The sequence below is a fragment of the Malurus melanocephalus genome, unplaced genomic scaffold (genome assembly GCF_030028575.1).
Source record: "Malurus melanocephalus ecotype Western Australia unplaced genomic scaffold, MMel_1.1 scaffold_4, whole genome shotgun sequence".
NCBI lineage: Eukaryota > Metazoa > Chordata > Aves > Passeriformes > Maluridae > Malurus > Malurus melanocephalus.
The window spans coordinates 1409789-1428878 of record NW_026623236.1 but is presented as its reverse complement, the minus strand read 5'-3'; the positions used below and the strand labels follow the sequence as shown (position 1 = coordinate 1428878).

The 19090-nt window shown below is 39.1% G+C and overlaps 1 protein-coding gene across 1 annotated transcript in view; it reads left to right on the top strand.

Moving 5' to 3' along the window:
* COL9A1 (collagen type IX alpha 1 chain) overlaps nt 1–13095 on the top strand; it is a 63087-nt gene extending 49992 nt beyond the window's left edge. Inside the window, exons 31-38 of the mRNA XM_057368669.1 lie at nt 2461–2496; nt 2599–2643; nt 3261–3293; nt 5431–5577; nt 6243–6297; nt 8173–8361; nt 11169–11246; nt 12454–13095. Of these exons, the coding sequence (XP_057224652.1) occupies nt 2461–2496; nt 2599–2643; nt 3261–3293; nt 5431–5577; nt 6243–6297; nt 8173–8361; nt 11169–11246; nt 12454–12638 (768 nt within the window). The 3' untranslated portion in view covers nt 12639–13095. The remainder of the gene's footprint in view (nt 1–2460; nt 2497–2598; nt 2644–3260; nt 3294–5430; nt 5578–6242; nt 6298–8172; nt 8362–11168; nt 11247–12453) is intronic.
* The last annotated feature ends 5995 nt before the right edge of the window (nt 13096–19090 follow it).

The window sequence follows — 19090 nt, the reverse complement described above, 5'->3', positions numbered from 1 at the left end:
GCCTTGCCAGCAGCCCTCACTGCAGTGTGTATTCTAAGTCACAAGCCTGGAGAGCATTGGGCTTCCTCTTCCCTTCAGCTTTTGCAACTGCATCAGTCTTACACAAACAGCTTTGTCAGGTTGGAAATAGGCATCTCTGTAGCCTGTTAACCCCAATCTTTGAGTCAACCCCTTCTAGGAGTAAGTTCCAGGCTGAAGTAACCTTTTTTTTTTCCTTTCTGATTTCAAAACTTCATGGTTTTACACACAGGGATCCTATGAAGTTCTGTTGTGTAACTATATCTGCATGATAGAAGTTGATGTAAATAGCAGCCAGAAGCCAGTACAATTCATTAATTTGATTTATCAGTAGTCATTCTTGATCCCAAAACTGTTAAATATTGGGTACTATCTGTTGGCACCTTGTCAGCCTGCAGGTAATGACCATTTAAAGAATGAAACACCATTAAAGACACCAGCAGAAGTGTTTTTATTGAAGCAATATATAAAAGTGAGAGTTGACAAAATTCGATGGATATGATAATGACTGAATGTTACCAGCACGATATCATGTGCTAGTTGCAGGGTTGGTGTTCCTCTTTCCAAGCCCACATGGRTCAATCCTCATCATGTCACCCTGCTCCTGTGTGGGTTTTTGGGTTGGAAAAGTAAGTCACAGCTTAGGGCTTTGGCTCCTTTGGAACCTGAAGCAGACTGCCCCTGGTTTGGGYGAGGAGCTGAGTGCATCAGTGGCACACCTGACACAGTCTAGCAGGGAGAGCGGTACAAAGAATGGAAGAGCAATGCCTTACACTTCAGTGAACCTTATGGAGCAGTTACACCCACACCACACGGGTAATGGCCAAACCCCAGCATTCACCACTTAGGCTGTTTTTCATTCATGTATTTGGAACTGGTTTCAGACACTCAGGTTCTGTCTGTTTTAGTAAGTTAAACAGCACCAAGCTACATGCTAGACCTTGGCACTGCAGCATGATCCTTTATGCTGCTAAGCAGTTACAGTGGCCCTGATACAGTTTTGGATGATGCTGAGAGACAGGTTTGCAAACAATTCTTGGATATGATTTGAGAGGGATTTTTGGAAATAGATACTCACTAGGTCAAGAAAAGTGAGTATTTTCATGGATTGATACCTTGCCATATTTCCTCCATTGAAATTTTTTGAGTCAATAAAATATAGATTCAGATCTTTTCAGYTGTGGTTTTTATATTTGCTAATACAAACATTACAGGCCAAGGCTCACAAAAGCAATAGATTCCTCTATGTCAACCTTATCTATTGAAAGCTTCATTGCTCCAAAGGAGAGTAAGGGGAGGAAAAGAGCTCCCAAAATGATGTTAGGTTGGAAACAAATGTCTTTTTTGTGTTATTAGAAAAACATAACAAGGCACAATGTTGAGAGCACTTCAGACAAAATAGTTTCAGTGTTGTTTGACAAAGTCAGAATGTTAATAGTTCTGTGATTTATACTGCTTAGCTTTGTGGATAATTTAGTATTAGCTCTTCATCTTCAAGAACATGAGAACAAGTCAGAATTCATTAAATCTGTAAAAGTTTCACCAGTCTGTGTATCTATATCTTATGTGAATTTAATGGATCTCTGAAATGGGAGAGACTGCTGCATCTCTGTCTGTTTTACAAAAAAATATTACCATTCACAGTGATAGTTCTTTTGGAATTCATATCTTTGAGCATGTAAAGACTGAAAAGAATATTAAAAGAGTGGTATGACTGGTTTTCTAACAGAATACAAATACAAAAATGTTTTCCTAAAGGATATACTGTTCTACAGATATAATCATTTTGCTATAGAAAAAAAAKTACCTATGTTTGAAATTAATTAGGTCATTAATTTATTACTCTTTGTTTTCTGCCTGTTTAAACAAGTATGTTTTGTTAGAGGACTCTAGGATGAAACATAATCTAATTTCTTTTTAAAAAGAAATATTAACCGTAAGGTACAAGACCTTCAGCTTTGACTACAATGATCAAAATTCTAGACAYAGATTTGCTAAAAGACATTGAGAATTAAACAGCACACAAAACAAGATTGTGACTGGACTTGTGGGTGTCTCTCTGCTTATCCCACATTAGCAGGGCTAGTACASCCTACAGCAATATGGAAGGCATAATAGTGCTACACTTACTGGATTTATTTACTTATAGCTTCTAACTGAGCAGCTGCAAGAGCATTTGTCATGTAGAGGGGAGATCTGCTGTTTGACTGTCAGAATCTGTACTGTCCAGTGGATTATATATTCCATGCTAGTACTCACCTTCAGTCTGTCACCTAAATTACACAGGAAGATTTAAGTTCTTTCACTGTCGTTCTTAAAAATTTGCAGCTTTAAAGGTGTCTTGCAATAATGTGAGATTGTAGGATTGAATAACGTTTAGTATGTCTTTGAACCTGCAGTTTGAAATTCTGAATATATTTTTAAAAATCTTTAACCTTTTAGGGTTCGGTGGGTGAACCAGGACCAAAAGGTGAACAAGTAAGTCATGTTAGAGATCATGGGACTTTGAAGTCACAATATGAAATGCCACATCATGTTGACTAAATCTGAATGYTGACAGTATGTCTTTCTTTGATGTAGGGTGCACCTGGAGCAGAAGGAGATGCAGGAGAAAAGGGTGACTTAGTAAGGCACTTTTTTTTTTCTTTACCTGATCAAGTATTTTGTTATTGTTGTARATTAAAAATAAAAAGCATTGTTGGAGTGGTTCAAGCATTATCTTTTCATCATTGAAGGGCACACTTCAGTTTTGTACCAACTGTCCRTTGCAGACCACAGCAGCTCTGTTGGCCTAGTTACTCTTTCCTGTTGTTTGGAAAGCACTCTGAAATATGCTCTCTTAGGTGTACAGTGTTGTAGAGACTGCCTTGAAGGAAAGGATGTATCTCTGTGTGTGTAGGTATATGTATGTAGATGCATCCATAGAGAGAGATTCTATATGTATGTATATATATATATTTGTACACACACACACATGCATACACTGACAAATAAATTCTTGGTTTTCAAGGCAGTTGGGATGAGAGAGTAGTTTAATTCAGGTGAAACAGGAAGAGAGTTAATAGATATCCTTAATAACTCATACTTAAAAGGACTTATTTTGCATTGACTTTCCCTTTGGAAATACAATCTGCAGCTGGCTGTTAAGAGGAAAAATGGGCTGGAAGGAGGCTGTGGCACTGTGGTATTGCATATATATATATGTGCAGGCTCTCTTCTAATACAGTTTGTCTTATTTTTAGGGTGATATGGGATTACCAGGAGCAAAGGGAACTGTAAGTATAATGAATAGCATTGCCACMGAAATACAGAGAYCTTGTAGATCATATAGATGTTTTTYYKRWTYWAAAGGGAAAAAATGCAAGTGACAAGTTGAGGTCTTTGTCTTAGTTAAATTGAATGAATTTTATCAGCTTTTCTTCTGTTAAAATTTTGTATACAGTTAATATTAAAATGAATTAGCTTTGGAAATGAATTAGTTTCCTGAATTCTAACTMTGTAAAAGAGAACCATCATTCAGCAGCAGTTTTCTGGCCAACCAAGTTTTTTTTTTTTTTTTTAAGGAAAATGAATGCACTCTTTGTACAGAAGGTGTTGTATAGAAAGGAGGCTCAGTGCAGTGGCTGCATGCCACTGTTAAAAAGCTGGCAACAGTATTGTGATGTCTGTGAAACCAGAAGTATTTATGGCCCAGATTCCTTTAAAARATKATTAYTATTRTTTTATTATTTTTACTTASTATTTTATTTTATTTCAAAATKATAAYCTTGATGTGGAAGGTGAGCAGAAGCTTTTATGTCACAAGAAAAATAACYGGAGAGCTGAACTCATTCTTTTATTTCAGGATCACTGAAGAATTGGATTATTACAGCATCTGACAGTATGGGCTGTGACACAAAAATACCAACAGTTCTGCCTATGGGGAACTGGGGCTGAGCATAACAAAAAAACTGTGCTTGTGTTCTTAGTGTTCTGGGTAACTTYGGGGCTAAGCAAATGCAAGATAAAGAGTGTTTACTGCCAATGAAGATCATACAAGAAGGACATGAGGGATAGATAGAATAGGGGAGAAATCCATAATTTTATGCACCTAGATTTTTAAAATCTTCTTGTCTTGATGAGACCTGGGAGTGCTTGTCATCCCAGGGAGTTCGTTCACAGGAATGAGTAATCTGTCTGGGAACCTGATAACTCACCAGGCTGGGGGAGAAAGGAATGATGCCTTCCTGGCTGSATAAAAACAATTATTCTGTCTTAATATATCTATCGAAGCATATTGGATTTACTTCTGATAGGGATAGCAGTTAGCTGTCTGGAATGCAGCTCAGGTGGAACCGAAATGGCTCCATCTCGTGGTTTTAACTAATACCGCAACTAATTTGTTCTTCATTGCTTTCAGCAGGTGTTGCTCTTTTTTTCTTCCCCCAGTAGATTTGGAAAGTTGTGAGTGTGTAGGATTTTTTTCTTGCTTGTTTTGGGTTTTGTTGAGGTGACTTTTATTTTGTGGGGTTTTTTTTTTTGGTGTGTATTTTTTTTGTTTGTTCGGCTTGGCTCTGCTGGACATGGGGGAAGCTTTTGGCAGCTTTGCAGAGAAGTCATCCCTGTAGACCCCCTGCTGCCAGAACCTTGCCATGCAAACCAAATACAACAACTCAGAGGTGCCTGCTGGCACAGGTCTCACTCTACATGATATTTAACTCTTGGTAAATTTACCAGAGCAGAAGCTGTAGCTTTGCTCAGTGTACTTAAGTGGACATATTGACGTAGTCACATCAATCCCTTCATTCCCCAGGGGTCAGAAACAGCACTTTCTACCCATTCCCTGAGTGAAATAAGGAGGTACTGCATCTGTTCAGGCAGTTTGTCAATGTCAGTTGTGTGAGGATGTTCCTTCCCTCTGCCAGCAAACTCAAGCATCAGCACTAGAACTTGCTCTGGCTCTGACAGAGCAAACAAAGCAAAAATGTGTGTTCCCAAACGGCCTGGGGCTGCACAGTAGATAAAGGCATTTGGAGCAAACAGAGAACTGGAATTTATGTAACGTAAGCAGCACTTATGTCTAGAAATGTTGCATGTTGACTTGCATGAGGGCAGAGGTAGCAACCAAGTTCTAGAGATCTGTTCCTTGGCAAAAGCCCATCTTGAGTATGTCACTACATATTCTCATTTACCTCTTTTGGCAGAACAGATTACTTTTYCACTTCTCCCCTTTCAGTGAACAATACAGAACTCTTAAAAATCACGCAACTACCGACTCCACTTGCTTATTTAAAAGAAACCACCATTCAACAAGTGTACCTTTCAGCACTCATTGCTTTGCATTTGTGAATAGCTCCTGTTACCATTTGATGTGTAAGAATGAGTCTATCACTATGGCATCAGTCCATTGGAATTCCTCTCTTTCATTGTCAGGTTGGTAATCCTGGAGACCCTGGCTCCCGTGGGCCTGAGGGAAGTCGGGGACTGCCTGGCATGGAAGGGCCACGAGGCCCCCCTGGACCGCGAGGTTTGCAGGGTGAGCAGGGTGCCCCAGGCCTGCCTGGCAGCGAGGGCCCAGCTGTAAGTACTGTTTTCATGAAATTGCTATCTTTTGAGCATTTATCTRTCACTCACACCACTGCACTCCTTGTTTCCCATGTACACGTGCCAAACTGCAGTGCCACAGCAGTCTGAGTACAGGGTACCTCTAATCAGACACCTCTGCACACCAGAGYAATCTCAGGTTTAACACAGCAAGCCTTTCTGTGGTGTTTCAATTACTCATGAGCAGGGTTTACACAGCATCAAAACCTCTTCTGCTCCTTACACTGCCCCMTCAGTGAGTAGGTTGGAGGTTCACAAAAAACTGGAATGGGAGAGCTGACCCTAAGTGACCAAAGAGATATCCCAGACCATATGGCATCAYRCTCTGCAATTTAACCAGGGGAGASGTTGTAGGAGTGGTGAGCAACTGCTTCCATTTGTATCACTTCTCTTTTTGTTATTTTACTTTCTTCCTCTTCCCTTTCTTCTAACCCCTCCCTCTTGCTTTCCATTTATTAAACGTTTTTTCCTTCCTCCATCCCACTGGTGCAGGCTAAGGGTGTGAACAACTGTGTGGTGTTTTGCTGGCTGGGGCTAAACCGTGACAACTGGCCACCATTTTTTTTGCAGGAGGCACACTTATAAATGTAAGTGGGACATCAACTCTTTTATTGAAACTATTTTTTTTTTTTTAATCCTAGGGAAAAGAACCAAGCGATCAGCACATTAAGCAGGTTTGCATGAGRGTCATGCAAGGTAAATATGCTGAAAAGTATTTGATGTTCCTTGTGCATTTAAATTGGGATAATCTATTTCTGTGAAGATAATCAAGATTCTCCCCACTCTTACCCAGAACAAATTGCATGGCCTCAACATGGAACATGGCAGAAAATCTTTCCACATGYGGATGTGGACATACTATGAGGAAGTCCCTTATTTATACATACTTTGTAGTCTTACTTGTTGTGTTTACATACATGAAAGTATAAGCTTCACTGAMAGATTTTTAACATTTGTAATCACTGTTAGATTGTTGCAAACAAACCATGCAAAATAGGTAATGAGAGGAGTAATCCAGARAGAGGCTTTCTGGAGATAACATACTTTAAAATTAAAGCAATACAGAGATACTCAAAATCCTAATTATGTTTGCTGAGCTCTTGACATACACAGAAATCTAAAGCTTTTCTAATACGTTTGAGAGCATGGAATGTACTGAGCTGAGAAATTTATGCTGCCTTGTAAACACAAAAGAAACTTTCCACTACTKGCTATTGAAGATGCCTTTTGGGCTATTATGCCTCTGTAATGTTAAGAGTTTACAGAAAGATATTGCTGCTCATGATTTAAAAAATTTTCAGTAGTTGTCTCTGTTCTTGATACAGCTCAACAGGGTATTTTTTTCCAATTGTATAAGCAGGATAAAAAGGCCTTTTAAAGTGGTCTCTTGAAAGACAGYAATATTGAGGAGGCTTATTGTGAAATCAGATTTGGTGCTTGAATTTATTCATAACCATCAGAATTAACAGTGAAGACATTGGTGTGGGGGAAATCTAGACTGTCTTCATTGCACCCCTTTTGAAAGCTCCTGTAATTGTCCATACTGCCACATTCAAAAGAGAGAAAAACATAGGAATAGGAATCAATCCAAGTGAGTCCTTGGAACCTTGTCATCTTAAAGATAACTGTAGGTGAAGTTCAGCTGCTCAGGCTTTGCCTGCAGAGAGCTATTCCTTGTAAACCTGCTGGCTGTAATTCCTATTTAAATTCAGATCCTAACCCCCTGCATCCCATGCCACATCATCCTAATATTTCTCAGCTGTGGACACAAAGTAAGTAGTCTTTCCAAGTCCTGCAGACTTTAAAGCAAATGTCATATGAGTTGTGTGTGGCTGTATCCAGAAAAAATTATCTCTAAAGCATGTTTGGAAGAAGGATTTGAAGTCTAGAACAGAMACATTAAGGAAAGAGAGGACTGCTTTTATGCTGCTGGAGCAGTGGCCTGCAAGAAGGAGGAGCAAAAGGGAATAGCCAGCATAGACAGTCCTGAGGATTGGCAGGCTGATGCTATGGCTGCTGATTAGCAGCAAAGGTTCTGCTGATTTACTTTAAGAAAAGATCAGAATAAAATGGTCAAGTTTAAGGGTTTCTTTCCTTTGAAAAAAAAGGCCTGCAGTTACCAGGCAATATACATAACTGGCCTCATACTTTTCCCTTCTTGTGAAAATGGATCTTGGCAGGATTAACRTGTAGTAATGAAGAGAGCTATTTGCTCATGAAATTGCTGCCTCTTAAAAGAGTAAATTTCTTACAAATGGTTAAAATTCAAATGACATAGAAAATTATAGAGACATTTCTAAATGAACTATATTCATTTAAGTCATTTCACCCTATAAACATTAAGTTTATTTTGCAGAAAAATATTGCAGTCTTCCTGCACAGTGTGCCTATGCAGTTTGCCACTGGTAGTCCTAAGATAATATCTTGTATGTAATAAACAGAAAGTTTATTAGAAGGTGCTGTAGTGCAATCTGTCCGTTCCGTAGCAGCAAACACACATTCTTTTTCAGCGATCATGGGATCATTCCAATGTTCACTTACTCCTTAACTCTGACTTCCTTCTCATTGCAGAACAATTAGCTCAGCTGGCAGCCAGCCTTAGGAGGCCAGAATTTGGTGCTCCAGGTCTTCCTGGCCCACCTGGGCCACCAGGTGCTCCAGGACCTGCTGGTGAAAATGGKTTCCCAGGACAGCTTGGCCCCCGTGGACTGCCTGGCCTTAAAGGTCCCCCTGGTGAGATTGGTCGTAAAGGTCCTAAAGGTAAGGAATTCTCCAACTGGCTTTCATTTGGTGACTGCTTCCGTTTTGCTTTTTTGTTTTGCTTGTTTGGGTTTTTTGGTTGTTGTTTTGTTTTGTTTGTTGTTCCACTCTATTCTTGGTTTACAGGTTGTGGATGTACAGTGTAGACGTGAGGTCCAAAAAGATCCTGAGTTAGGAATGTAATCTTTTTGCTGTAACTTTGTGTCAGTTACCACAGTGATTAAACGTTCGCCTGGCCTTAGCAAGACTGGTTTAGAAATTTGGGTTTTAGYACATGAGAAACATGAAACCTCTAGAGTCCATGAGAGTGAGAATCAATATTAGGACTCTGACTCAGCTGCTTACTTCTAGTTCAGGGCAGGTGCCTGTCCTCTCACATTGTAGAAGCCATTTGATGACAAAACCCACTTGTGATTCCAGCGCTGATTCTCTTTCCTCCACTCAGCCTGGTTGTTGACCTCACTTCTGCAAGACTCATGGTCCTAAGAGCTAATGTAATCAGTCAGATTCATTCACTAAAATCTAGTCTACTTTTCTAAGTTCACCCAGTTTATCACATTACAAGGGACTGATAATAATCTGCCTTTTATTTGGGTATAATATTTGAGCCATTTAACATCATTGCACCAGGTGCTAGAGTCTATTGATTCTTTGGAAAGGACAATTCCATRATAAAATTGAATTACATTTTACACAAAATCTTTGATATAAGTTAATCTCTTCTATTCATGTCTGAGACATTCTATTCTCCTCCAGAGGATTACTGGGTAGAATTTTCTGCAAAGTCTGTGGACTACCATCTTGTATTAGTTTCTAWTCAGCAGTGATTTTGATTTGTTTTCTCAAAAGAAGGTCATATTTGAAAATTGTTTTCCTGCACAAAGCTGGTCTGTTGCTGGAGTAGAGTGTTTACKTTTGATTCAAGGTTTATTTGAAAGTAAAATTTGGAAAACCTTTGAGAGAGGGAATAGAATACAAACAAAGCAAAACTTAATAGCATCATTGGTGGGGCTTTGTTACTGTTTTAATTCCACATAATGTCATCTGCAGAAGAAATAAAAAGCAGAGAACAAAGGTGATGTATGGGGTATGCAAAATTCGATTTAACACAAAATTTGATTTAACACATCAGGCTATGTTGTGTTAATATTAAAAGAAAAAAATATACAGAGCATTAAATCCCCCCAAAACAAGATACTTAGTTTTGGTAGCATAACTGTCATCAAATTTCGAGCTATCTTACAGTAAACCTTGAAATACCATTAGAGATACGGGGGAGGTGGTGAATGCTCTCATATGCATGAGTTATCATGATGGTACATGGCAGACCTGAAAAGCCTCCCTGCTTCACTCCAAGTTCGTGGTACTTACCAGAGTTCCACAGAAGCCACAGGGATCAACTGATTCATCATAAGTTTGGAGAGCTGTCTGAGATTTGGGGTGAGTGGAAAAGGGTACTTGGACATTTSATAAAAAGGAAGAGGAAGATGTTGAGAATGGTTTAAAAAAAGATTACAATAAATAGGAGTTAGAAACACAGCAAAGTGTAACCATGGGGCACAGCAGAAGACATGAAGGTACAATGATATTAACAGCTGCAACAATGGCAGGATCAAAAAGAGGTGTCTCAAGGAAGGAGATTTAGTGATGTTAATGATCAATCTGGGTGAAGGATTATTTCTGTTCAGAAACAGAAACAARAAGTTGGAGATGATTGGGATAACAAGGAGTAAACACTATTCCACAGTGTGAGGTAGCTGGAAAAAGCAGAAGTACGTGTGGGTAACCTGAATCAGTGCTTCAAGTAGCTGTATTTGTAAAGCCAGATTTGATCTCCATGATGAAGTAGTCTGAAGCATGGAGATAAGATTCCTCCTCTAGTACCCTGTGTGTATCTTTTAATAAAACCTGGACTCTTGTGCTGACTCTTGTGTTCCTTTGCAGAACTTTCTTATTTTCTGCTGTGCTCTTTCTAGGCAAGCCAGAAACTCAGCAGTCTAATCTAACTTTCCTCACCCCAGTACAAGACAGTATTGAACTAAAATAAAGCTCACTCAAATATTATTTGGCATAAACTTGAGAGTTCTGACTTGCAGAAAAAAAAGGTAAAAAAACCCGCCAAATCAACATAAGGTATTCACAACTGGGAATATACATAGTGTTACAAACAGATACAGTGAACAGAATTGGAACTTTACAACCCAAGCAACAAAAATCCCTTCTTCTTAGTAAGATGATTCAGGTTTGGAGCAAGATATGGGCTTGAAGAAATGCTGGGTGTCCACCAAAGGAAAGTCTCAGTGATAATATTATGAGGAAAAATGTATTTCATGAAAGTAAAACAATGTCTTGTGTGGATATCAACAGAATACTGTTATCTGTGCAGCCACCTTCTCTTTTCTCCTCTGCACTGGCTGTCTCAAGGACGAACACTTGAGAATTTTTACTTCTTAGCTGAGCTTGTGTAGTTTTGCAGAAGCCACTAACCTCAGTCTGTATTCCAAAGAGCTTCAAGTCCTGGGACTGTGGTTTATTCTTGTTATATAGGCTGTGACATATTTCATGTAATACTTACTGTCCAGCTTTGGATGGTTTCTTTCCCCTTCCATCCTGTCTGCTTCTGAATATGGCTCAAATGGGTGAAAAAACCCAATCAAATCCGAAACATTTCACAAGGATTTGTCAGGACATCACTGAAAGATGCTAAGCTGAAATCTCTGCTTATTAACTGTTCACTTCTGAAAGAGAATTTACTGAAAATGATACTCCAGGCAAACTGTAACTAATGTTTCATGAACTTGCTTTAGGTGAACCAGGAGAAAGAGGAGATAGAGGATTTCCCGGCAGAGGCCTGAAAGGTTATCCTGGACCAAGAGGTCTTCCAGGTAAGTATAAGAGAGTGAGGATAAAGAAGAGATGTGTTAAAAATTGATTCCGAACTGACACCTCAAGTGCCTTGAAAAGGTAAAAGGAGTCTATTAAGCAATAAACTTCCCAATTACAGTGCTTCATAATTTTTATATCATAGGTGGTGATTCAGTCAGAAAGCATAATTAAAAACTTTTTTGCTAAAAAGCCAAAAGCTGCCACCTAATTTCTACACTGATATAAAGATTAGAAAAAAAGGCAAAGGAAGCATTTAAAAACCGAGACAATTACACACACATGAATAAAATTTGCCTCTTTTGATATAAATATGTATAATATATATAATAGGCMCATATGTAAAAAAGAAACAAAGGCCACAACCTCCAGATTATTTCACTGGCACGCAAAACAGTCTTGAAAATCGCCACTCATAATTTAGGGTATTGTTTTATTTCTGTGTTAATTAATGGCAGTGCTATGTAACAGGGCTCCAGGAGCGATTCCTGCCGATGGATGAAGCACAGCTGGCCTCTAGTGGCCAGGGAATGAACACAAACATGTTCTTTCCAGCGGTATTTCTACTAAGCACGTTTCTGCGTTTATATAGTGAGAGAAACTACCCAAATTTGCTGTCGTTGTGAAAAAGGGGAAGAAGTAGTTTAGTATTAACGGATTCACAGGGATTTCTCTGTGTGTAACTCAAGACTGTATTCTGTAGAAATCTATCATTGGAAGAAGCTTCCTGAAATCAMTGTACTTCCTTTCTTTGCTGAAGATTTAGAAGTAAAAAGCTACTTTGGATCTGCTGAGCACTAATCTATGCCTCTATTTCCCCAACCATCTGAAGGGAGAATAAAAATGAATTATTGGTATGTCCTKTTCCAGAGAGCTAATGAAACTCTCTGGTAGCAAGTAGCATCTGCCCTGCCCTGGGGAGTGGCAGCAGGGTTGGCTGAGTGCCCTGCAGAGCTTTGTACAGCAGCAGACCTTCACCGRTACAAGTGGAGAGCACTGGGACTGAAATGTCATTGCTGTAGCTGTGGAATCGCCCACTGGGGGTCTGGTAGAGGAAAACTGTCCCTGTRAGTTGGCACCCCCTTGAGAATCCCTGAGGGCAGTGCAAAGCCATCTTCATACAGCTTTTAAGGACAGGAGGTTCAGCAAAGCTAATTATGCTAAGCGAGTACATGCTGCCAATGTTTAGACCTGCATCCACTTTTTCAGGTGAACCAGGCAAAGCCAGCTACGGCAGGGACGGCCGCGATGGGGACCGAGGTCCCCCTGGGGTGGCCGGGCAGCCTGGAGTTCCCGGTCCCCCCGGCCCTCCTGGCCCGCCCGGGTACTGCGAGCCAGCGTCCTGCAGGATGCAGGCGGGACAGAGAGCGGGGAAGAACATGAAAGGACCCTGAGTGGGCAAAGTGCCACCCGGTGTCGGCATCAATTCACATCCTGCACAGACAGCTGAGGACAAAGTAACGAATGAAGGAGAAATGCAGATAAGGACAAACCTTTTAACCAAGGTTACAATAAGGTATTTTTAACACAGTGGTGGTTGTACGCTCTTCCAGAAGAAGTACTTAGCAACACAAGCTGGAACAATGGTGCTTACAGAAATAACCAGGTGCTGACTTCTGGCTCTTTCTCCTTTTGGGGTAATTAAAGGTATTTGTCTATTTTRTTTTGATTTTTGATTTTTTTTAATAAAGAGTTTCTGTGATTTTTTTTCTCCTCCCCTACTTAATTCTTATGTATGATGTACAGTGAAATAACATGCCTTCAGCCATCAAATAAAAAAAGGATAGTTTATTTACTGCAGCTGTAGCTATTCTTTTATATTTATRAAACAAATTCTAGCACATACCCTTCATGCACAGTCATAGCAATGTACGCATGTCTTGTACAGAATATGCTAATGCTCCTTCAGTTCTTAATTCAGTTACAGAATTGGGGGGTTGTTCTTATGAAACCTGCCATCTCTGGCATCATTTGTCTCTGTAAAGGTACAATCACTGGGTTCTCATGAATAACCCATGTGGAACAACCTCTTTATTTTTTACTCCAATTTGTGTTGCATTTGTAATTTCATACGAAGCCCATTTCAGCCTGCCTCCTTCTGTGTGAAATGAGAAGGCTTGCAGGCCCTGTGAAGGGAATTTTAAATATTAGAAATATGTAAATCTTCTGTAAAAGATTACAAACCTCCAAATAAAGAAATAGTTTTGTTTKKTTTTTTTTTGTGTGTATGGTTACATTCGCTACTGATAGCGAGAACAGCCAGAGGCAGCCATTAGATGGCCCAACTTACCTTTTTAGATACTCAGTTTTTAGATGAAAATGTGCAATGTCGATATTCTGCTCCCCCCGTATAAATTAAACTATTTGTGGTTTGACTTTACCTCTCTGAAGTTTATTCTCTCTCCAAGGCAACAGTGAAACCATCCTATGATATTTCTTTTCATTATTAGCCATCCAAATCTTCCCATATAAGCTTTGGCACACTTGTGTTAAGCATGGATTTTTATCCTAGCCCTGCACTCTCTGGTCATGTTCCAAAGAGTTGAGTTGTTTGCCATGTGGCAACAGAGAGAAATACMACAATCCATGGAGCTCTGCATTTTCGATGTAACATATAAGATAAAACAAAAGAGAAAAAGATGTGGTATAATGCAAACAACAAAAGGAATTACTGAAAAAAATAGTACCTAAACCTTCCTCAAACCAAACTGATCTCCTACATTAATATTGCAAGAAGTCACCAAAACAGGCAAATGCAAAGCATTTCATTCTTGGTGAAAAAATCCAGAATATTTCACGTGAGGTAAGTGGCTAGGGAACAMAAAAAGGTGTTTTCAAGAGTTTTTGAATTGGGTCAGTTTTTACTGACTTAGGGCATAGTCTTCAACAGTACTCCTTATGTAGTAGAACAAATAAAACTCCAGTAAAAAACTGTAATTTCACCAGCAAACTTTTATTTTTGCTATAAAGTGTGTAAAACCATTGAAAAGAAAAAAAATCCCACCTGATAACAAAATGAAAATACTGTTTTCTATATGTAATGGACAAATAAATGAATCAAAAGAAGCACCCTGCCCCCCCCATTTAAATACAATTGTGAAGTGCTTTAGAAAATACAGTCTGAATAATGCATGAAATTCCACAACGGAAGGAAACTCATGTAGGAGCAAAAATATTCATATCCAAAACCCAAACAAGAATTATKACAATCAAACAAATTCAACACTGAGAGTCAATTCAATGCAGARTCATTTTAAGCGGACATCTTAAGATTGTGACAGATTTTCTGCCTTCAAGCTGACTCACAGTTTTAACTTAAAATATAGAACTGAAGAAAAAATCCTCAGGCCCATTGTAAATCCCTATAGGATGTGTAGGTTAATCTAATTCTCAGTTACAAATCTTACATAAGAATGGAAAAGAGGTACTTGACAAATGGTAGACTGGACATTGTAACATATTAGAGACTGGATTTTTAGTAACAGCACATTCAAAGAAAAGGAATTTAGAAAATAAAGACAGGATTATGAATTTAAAACAAAGATGTATTGACTATGGCAATACAGAAAAAAAAAAGCTTTTAAAATAAATTTTGAAGAGACATTGCAAAGAGATTGAGAGGTWTCACAAGCCACTGTCAGCGTGCCACCAATTCTAACCAGATGCTCCTGGAATCTCTGTGAAATCCTGAGTAAAATCTTGTTCTCATCTCTTCCAGTCAGCATCATAAAATTCTGTGAGATTTACTGAACAAGAGACTAGTGAAAATCCCTTTCACCCATTATGATTTCTGGCACCACTTCCTATTCTGGAGGTTTAATTGTACTGTGAGAAATACGTTTTTTTAGCTACTCACTTCAGAAAAGACAAGAACCCAGAGAAAACTTATGATAACCAGTTCATAGAATTGTTTAGGTTGGATCCTTTAGGATCATTGAGTCTGTTAACCCGGCACAGCCAATAAATGTGATAACCTTGTGGGGTTACAGGGTTACCCCAGGTGGTGGATGAGGGAAGAGGGAATGACATCATCTATCAAAAGGATTTGATAAAGTCCTGCACAACATCCTTGTGTGTAAACTGGAGAGCCATGGATTTCACAGATGGACTTGGGTGGCCACACTCAAAGAGCTGGGGTCACTGGGAGCTGGGGTCACTGGCTCAGTGTCCAAGACCAGTTCCTCAGGGCTCCAGGGACCGGCACTGTTTAATGTCTTTGTTGGTGCCATGGACAGTGGGATCGAGAGCACCCTCAGCAAGTTTGCCAACAACACCAAGCTTGGTGCAGTCARTACCTGGAGAGAAGGGATGCTCCAGAGGGACATGGACAGGCTTGAGATGTGAGTCCAYGGGAACAAAAAACTCTTATTTTCAGAGACAACAGTGTTAGTTCTTCCTGGCAGAACAGGGCAGTTGTGCTCCATATACAAACACTGCACTGTGGTAAATATTGTTAAATTGCTTAGATAATTGGGTGAAATGTGTTTGCTTGACCTGCTCATCACTGTATTATTACTTGGCCACATGGCCTCTGCTTTCTTTATACTTAAAAAATGCAGCTGCTGCATCTCCTCTGCTCATGGGTCCCACATAGAGAAAAAATATCTGTATATTCTAGGGCATGTTACCTCTATATGATTTGCTACAGCTTCAGTTTTATTCCCCTCCTTCAATCTTTGCTTATCCCTGTTCTGTTTTGYTTGCTGCCTGTGCATGCAGGACGAGTAAACCCGGCAGCTTCAGACAACAAACAAAACAAGCTTGCTGAAGTCACTATGAAACTGGAAGAAAGCAAATCAAGTTAGTGGTCAAATTATTAGYTAGCCTCCTTTAAAATGTCACTGGCATTTTTCCTCCTGGGAGAGCTASGCAGCAAGAGAACAATGGAAATATCTGAAGTTCCCTAAAGTAAAAGAGTCAATTGCTTGAATAAAAGTGATTATCTCCTACTCGGGCAGGAAATTCATCTGCATTCAGAGAATATATTAACTTCCATAAATTATGTACATATTAAGACCAAGTTTTTTCACTTTTTTTTTTTTTTTTCCCTGCAGATTGAAGAGCCCTAAGTTTACCAGGCCTAGAAAGCACAAGCCTGACTTCAGTGTGGCCAAAATCCAACCCCTCCAAATTCAGCCAATCCACTCTGACCATTCCCCAGAGCTCACTGCAGTGGCTTTGTGTCTCTCCTTTCTCCTGTTTGCAGTTGCATCCTCCCTCTGGTGATTTGACACAGAAGGAAAAGCTGACATTTTTGACAGAGCCACAAACACAAAGTATGAGAAACATTTCCATTTCCATCCAGAATCCTGTTTTAGATGTACATGGCCACATAATAATGCAAAAAGCTACATTCCATCCACTTAATACATTTCCATTGAATCGAGCKTTAAATGTTGCAAACCAAAAATATAAAGAAGAAAGCAACCAGTCGGCATGTTCTGTGATTCATTCAGTGACATCTGCATACAATTCAGAAATGAAACAATACATAAAAGCAAGGTATGTCATTGAGAATCCTTCAAACATTCTGACTTGAAACAGAATATACTTACGTTAAAACTGCAGTAATTAATTAAATGAATTCATGTTTATAGAGTATCAGACTCAGAAAGAACCTGCTAAAAGACATGTACACTCCAATCTTTTTAGCCACAAACTTACTTTGATCTTGAATCTGTAACATTTGTCAGTGATTAGTATTTGAAACTCACATTTCCTTAAGGTAACCTGAAGCTTCAATTTTCCACTTCAATACCAACCACAACAAGGTTAGTGTTAAGCTTGTTCTCTGTGGCCTGCACCCACCTACGTGCATGGATGTGATTTAAACATCCATCCAGTACAATCAACTTGTAGAGGACATACCACATTTCAAGAAAAAATTTGCATGATTTGGTACATCTAGAAACAATGAAAAACTCAGCAAAAACACACCCCAAACCAACAATGTATTGATTTCTGAGTTACTTTTCTTGTACTAACATCTCACATTTGAGCAGCAGCTCTACTACAGTGGTAAAAGTTAAGATTAGGGACTGGTTTTATGTAGCCTATTTGGAGAAACAAGTTTATAAAATGTTAATTTAGCCAGTGGGATTTTTACAAGGTTTTCATATAGACATTCCAGAAAAAGACGAAAAAAACTGAGTGTACATAGACATGAAAAATAACATTTCACTCTTGCGAAAATGATCCAAAATATTTTGTGTGATTATCCATTAATTAAAAAACCCACTTATTTAACAAAGCTGTGCATATCTAATATCTACCATAACCCACAACTGTGAAGCGTAAGGGAAGGATGGATAATCAATCCTGTTTCTGTAGCACAGTGCTCTTTTAGCACTGAAACCAAATCCAGTTTAAGATAAGAATATTGGCTCTCAAAACCTTGCMAGGCTGCACTGCTGCCCAGCTGCACACAGGATGCCGCTGCAGTTTTTGCAAACCATAGGCGAGTCCCTCCTCCCCTGGAGACAAACATCATTGCAGGGGACATAAATGATACCTGAATGTGAGATGTCCCACCACTACATGTTGTTTTGTAACATACAYAAAGCAATATAATAATAAACACAAATAAAGTCTTAGCAATATTATCTGACAGTAATTACCCAATAAAGGCAGTGTTTCTGCAAATACTGCCATGCAAAATTAAAGAGATTTTAAAAAAAGAAAATAGAAAGAAATCTCAAGAACAAAATCAGAAAGACTGATTTTTGTGCTGTGAGGATATGCATGGCTGGATCAGCTCCTGCACTGCTGGTGACAAGCCTGGGCTGTAACCTTTGTACTGAAAGGATGCTTTGCACTCCACCGTGTGGACAGCAGAAGGTCTGCTGCAGCCTCGGGAAGCTCCCTCTTAGCCAGTTTCTTTACTTTCTTTAGGCAAACGGAGTAGTTCTGTACATAGCAATTTAAAGAAAATCCCAACACGCGCTTAATAGGTGATAAAGCAAATTGCCATAAAATACAATAGTCTGACGCTGAACCAGGATAAAGCTTAGAGAGGTTTTAAGAAAGCTTTAAACATTTTGTCAAAGTAATTTCACTTCTGAGTCTTGTTGCACATAAACAAACCCTAAGCCGAAAAAAAACACCTTTGCTACTGGAAAAAGTAATCCCTCATGTTTATTTCCTTGCAGGCCTTACTGCCACGTGAACTGCTCAAAACAGATACAAAACTGATAAAGCAAATTGCAAAATAGATTAGCATCCCCTCTTCCCTCCATGGCCTCATGCCCAAAATCTAACACCAGTCTGAAACCACGAAGAAATTTCAGGAGCCAAATCTGAAAACCATGCAGAAACATGTTTCCAGCTACACTCCACTTTCAATTCTAAAAATGTGAAGTAGGAGCAAGCCAGTGTGAAGTGAAGTTAAGCTGGGATTAACTCTGTTCTACCCTAGTGAATAAAGTGGCATCTTAAAATAGGTATTGAGATAGCCCATATAAAAATTACCCGTTTTCTCACATGAGAAAATGAAAGTGGGCTTTTAGTAAAATAAAAATAATGCAACAAGATAATTATCAAAGTTACCTACAAATCAACTGAAAGCATTCAAATACATTTTAGAAAGACCTTTATGTTTGAGCCTATAAAAAGAAAAAGGCATCTGTAGGAAACATAGATGAAAAAATAAAACTTCTTCAAATATAAAAAGTGTTCTGCTTTCCAATAARTTCAAGTAAATTAACATACAGCAATCGCATCTGGCAGATAACAGATGCTGGATTTCAGCAACCTAAAAGCCCCAAAATATACAGATACCACTAACGCGGTGCAAGGGTCTATGTACAGCCTTCCAGGACGGGGCTGCTTGGGAACCTCTAAGTCACCC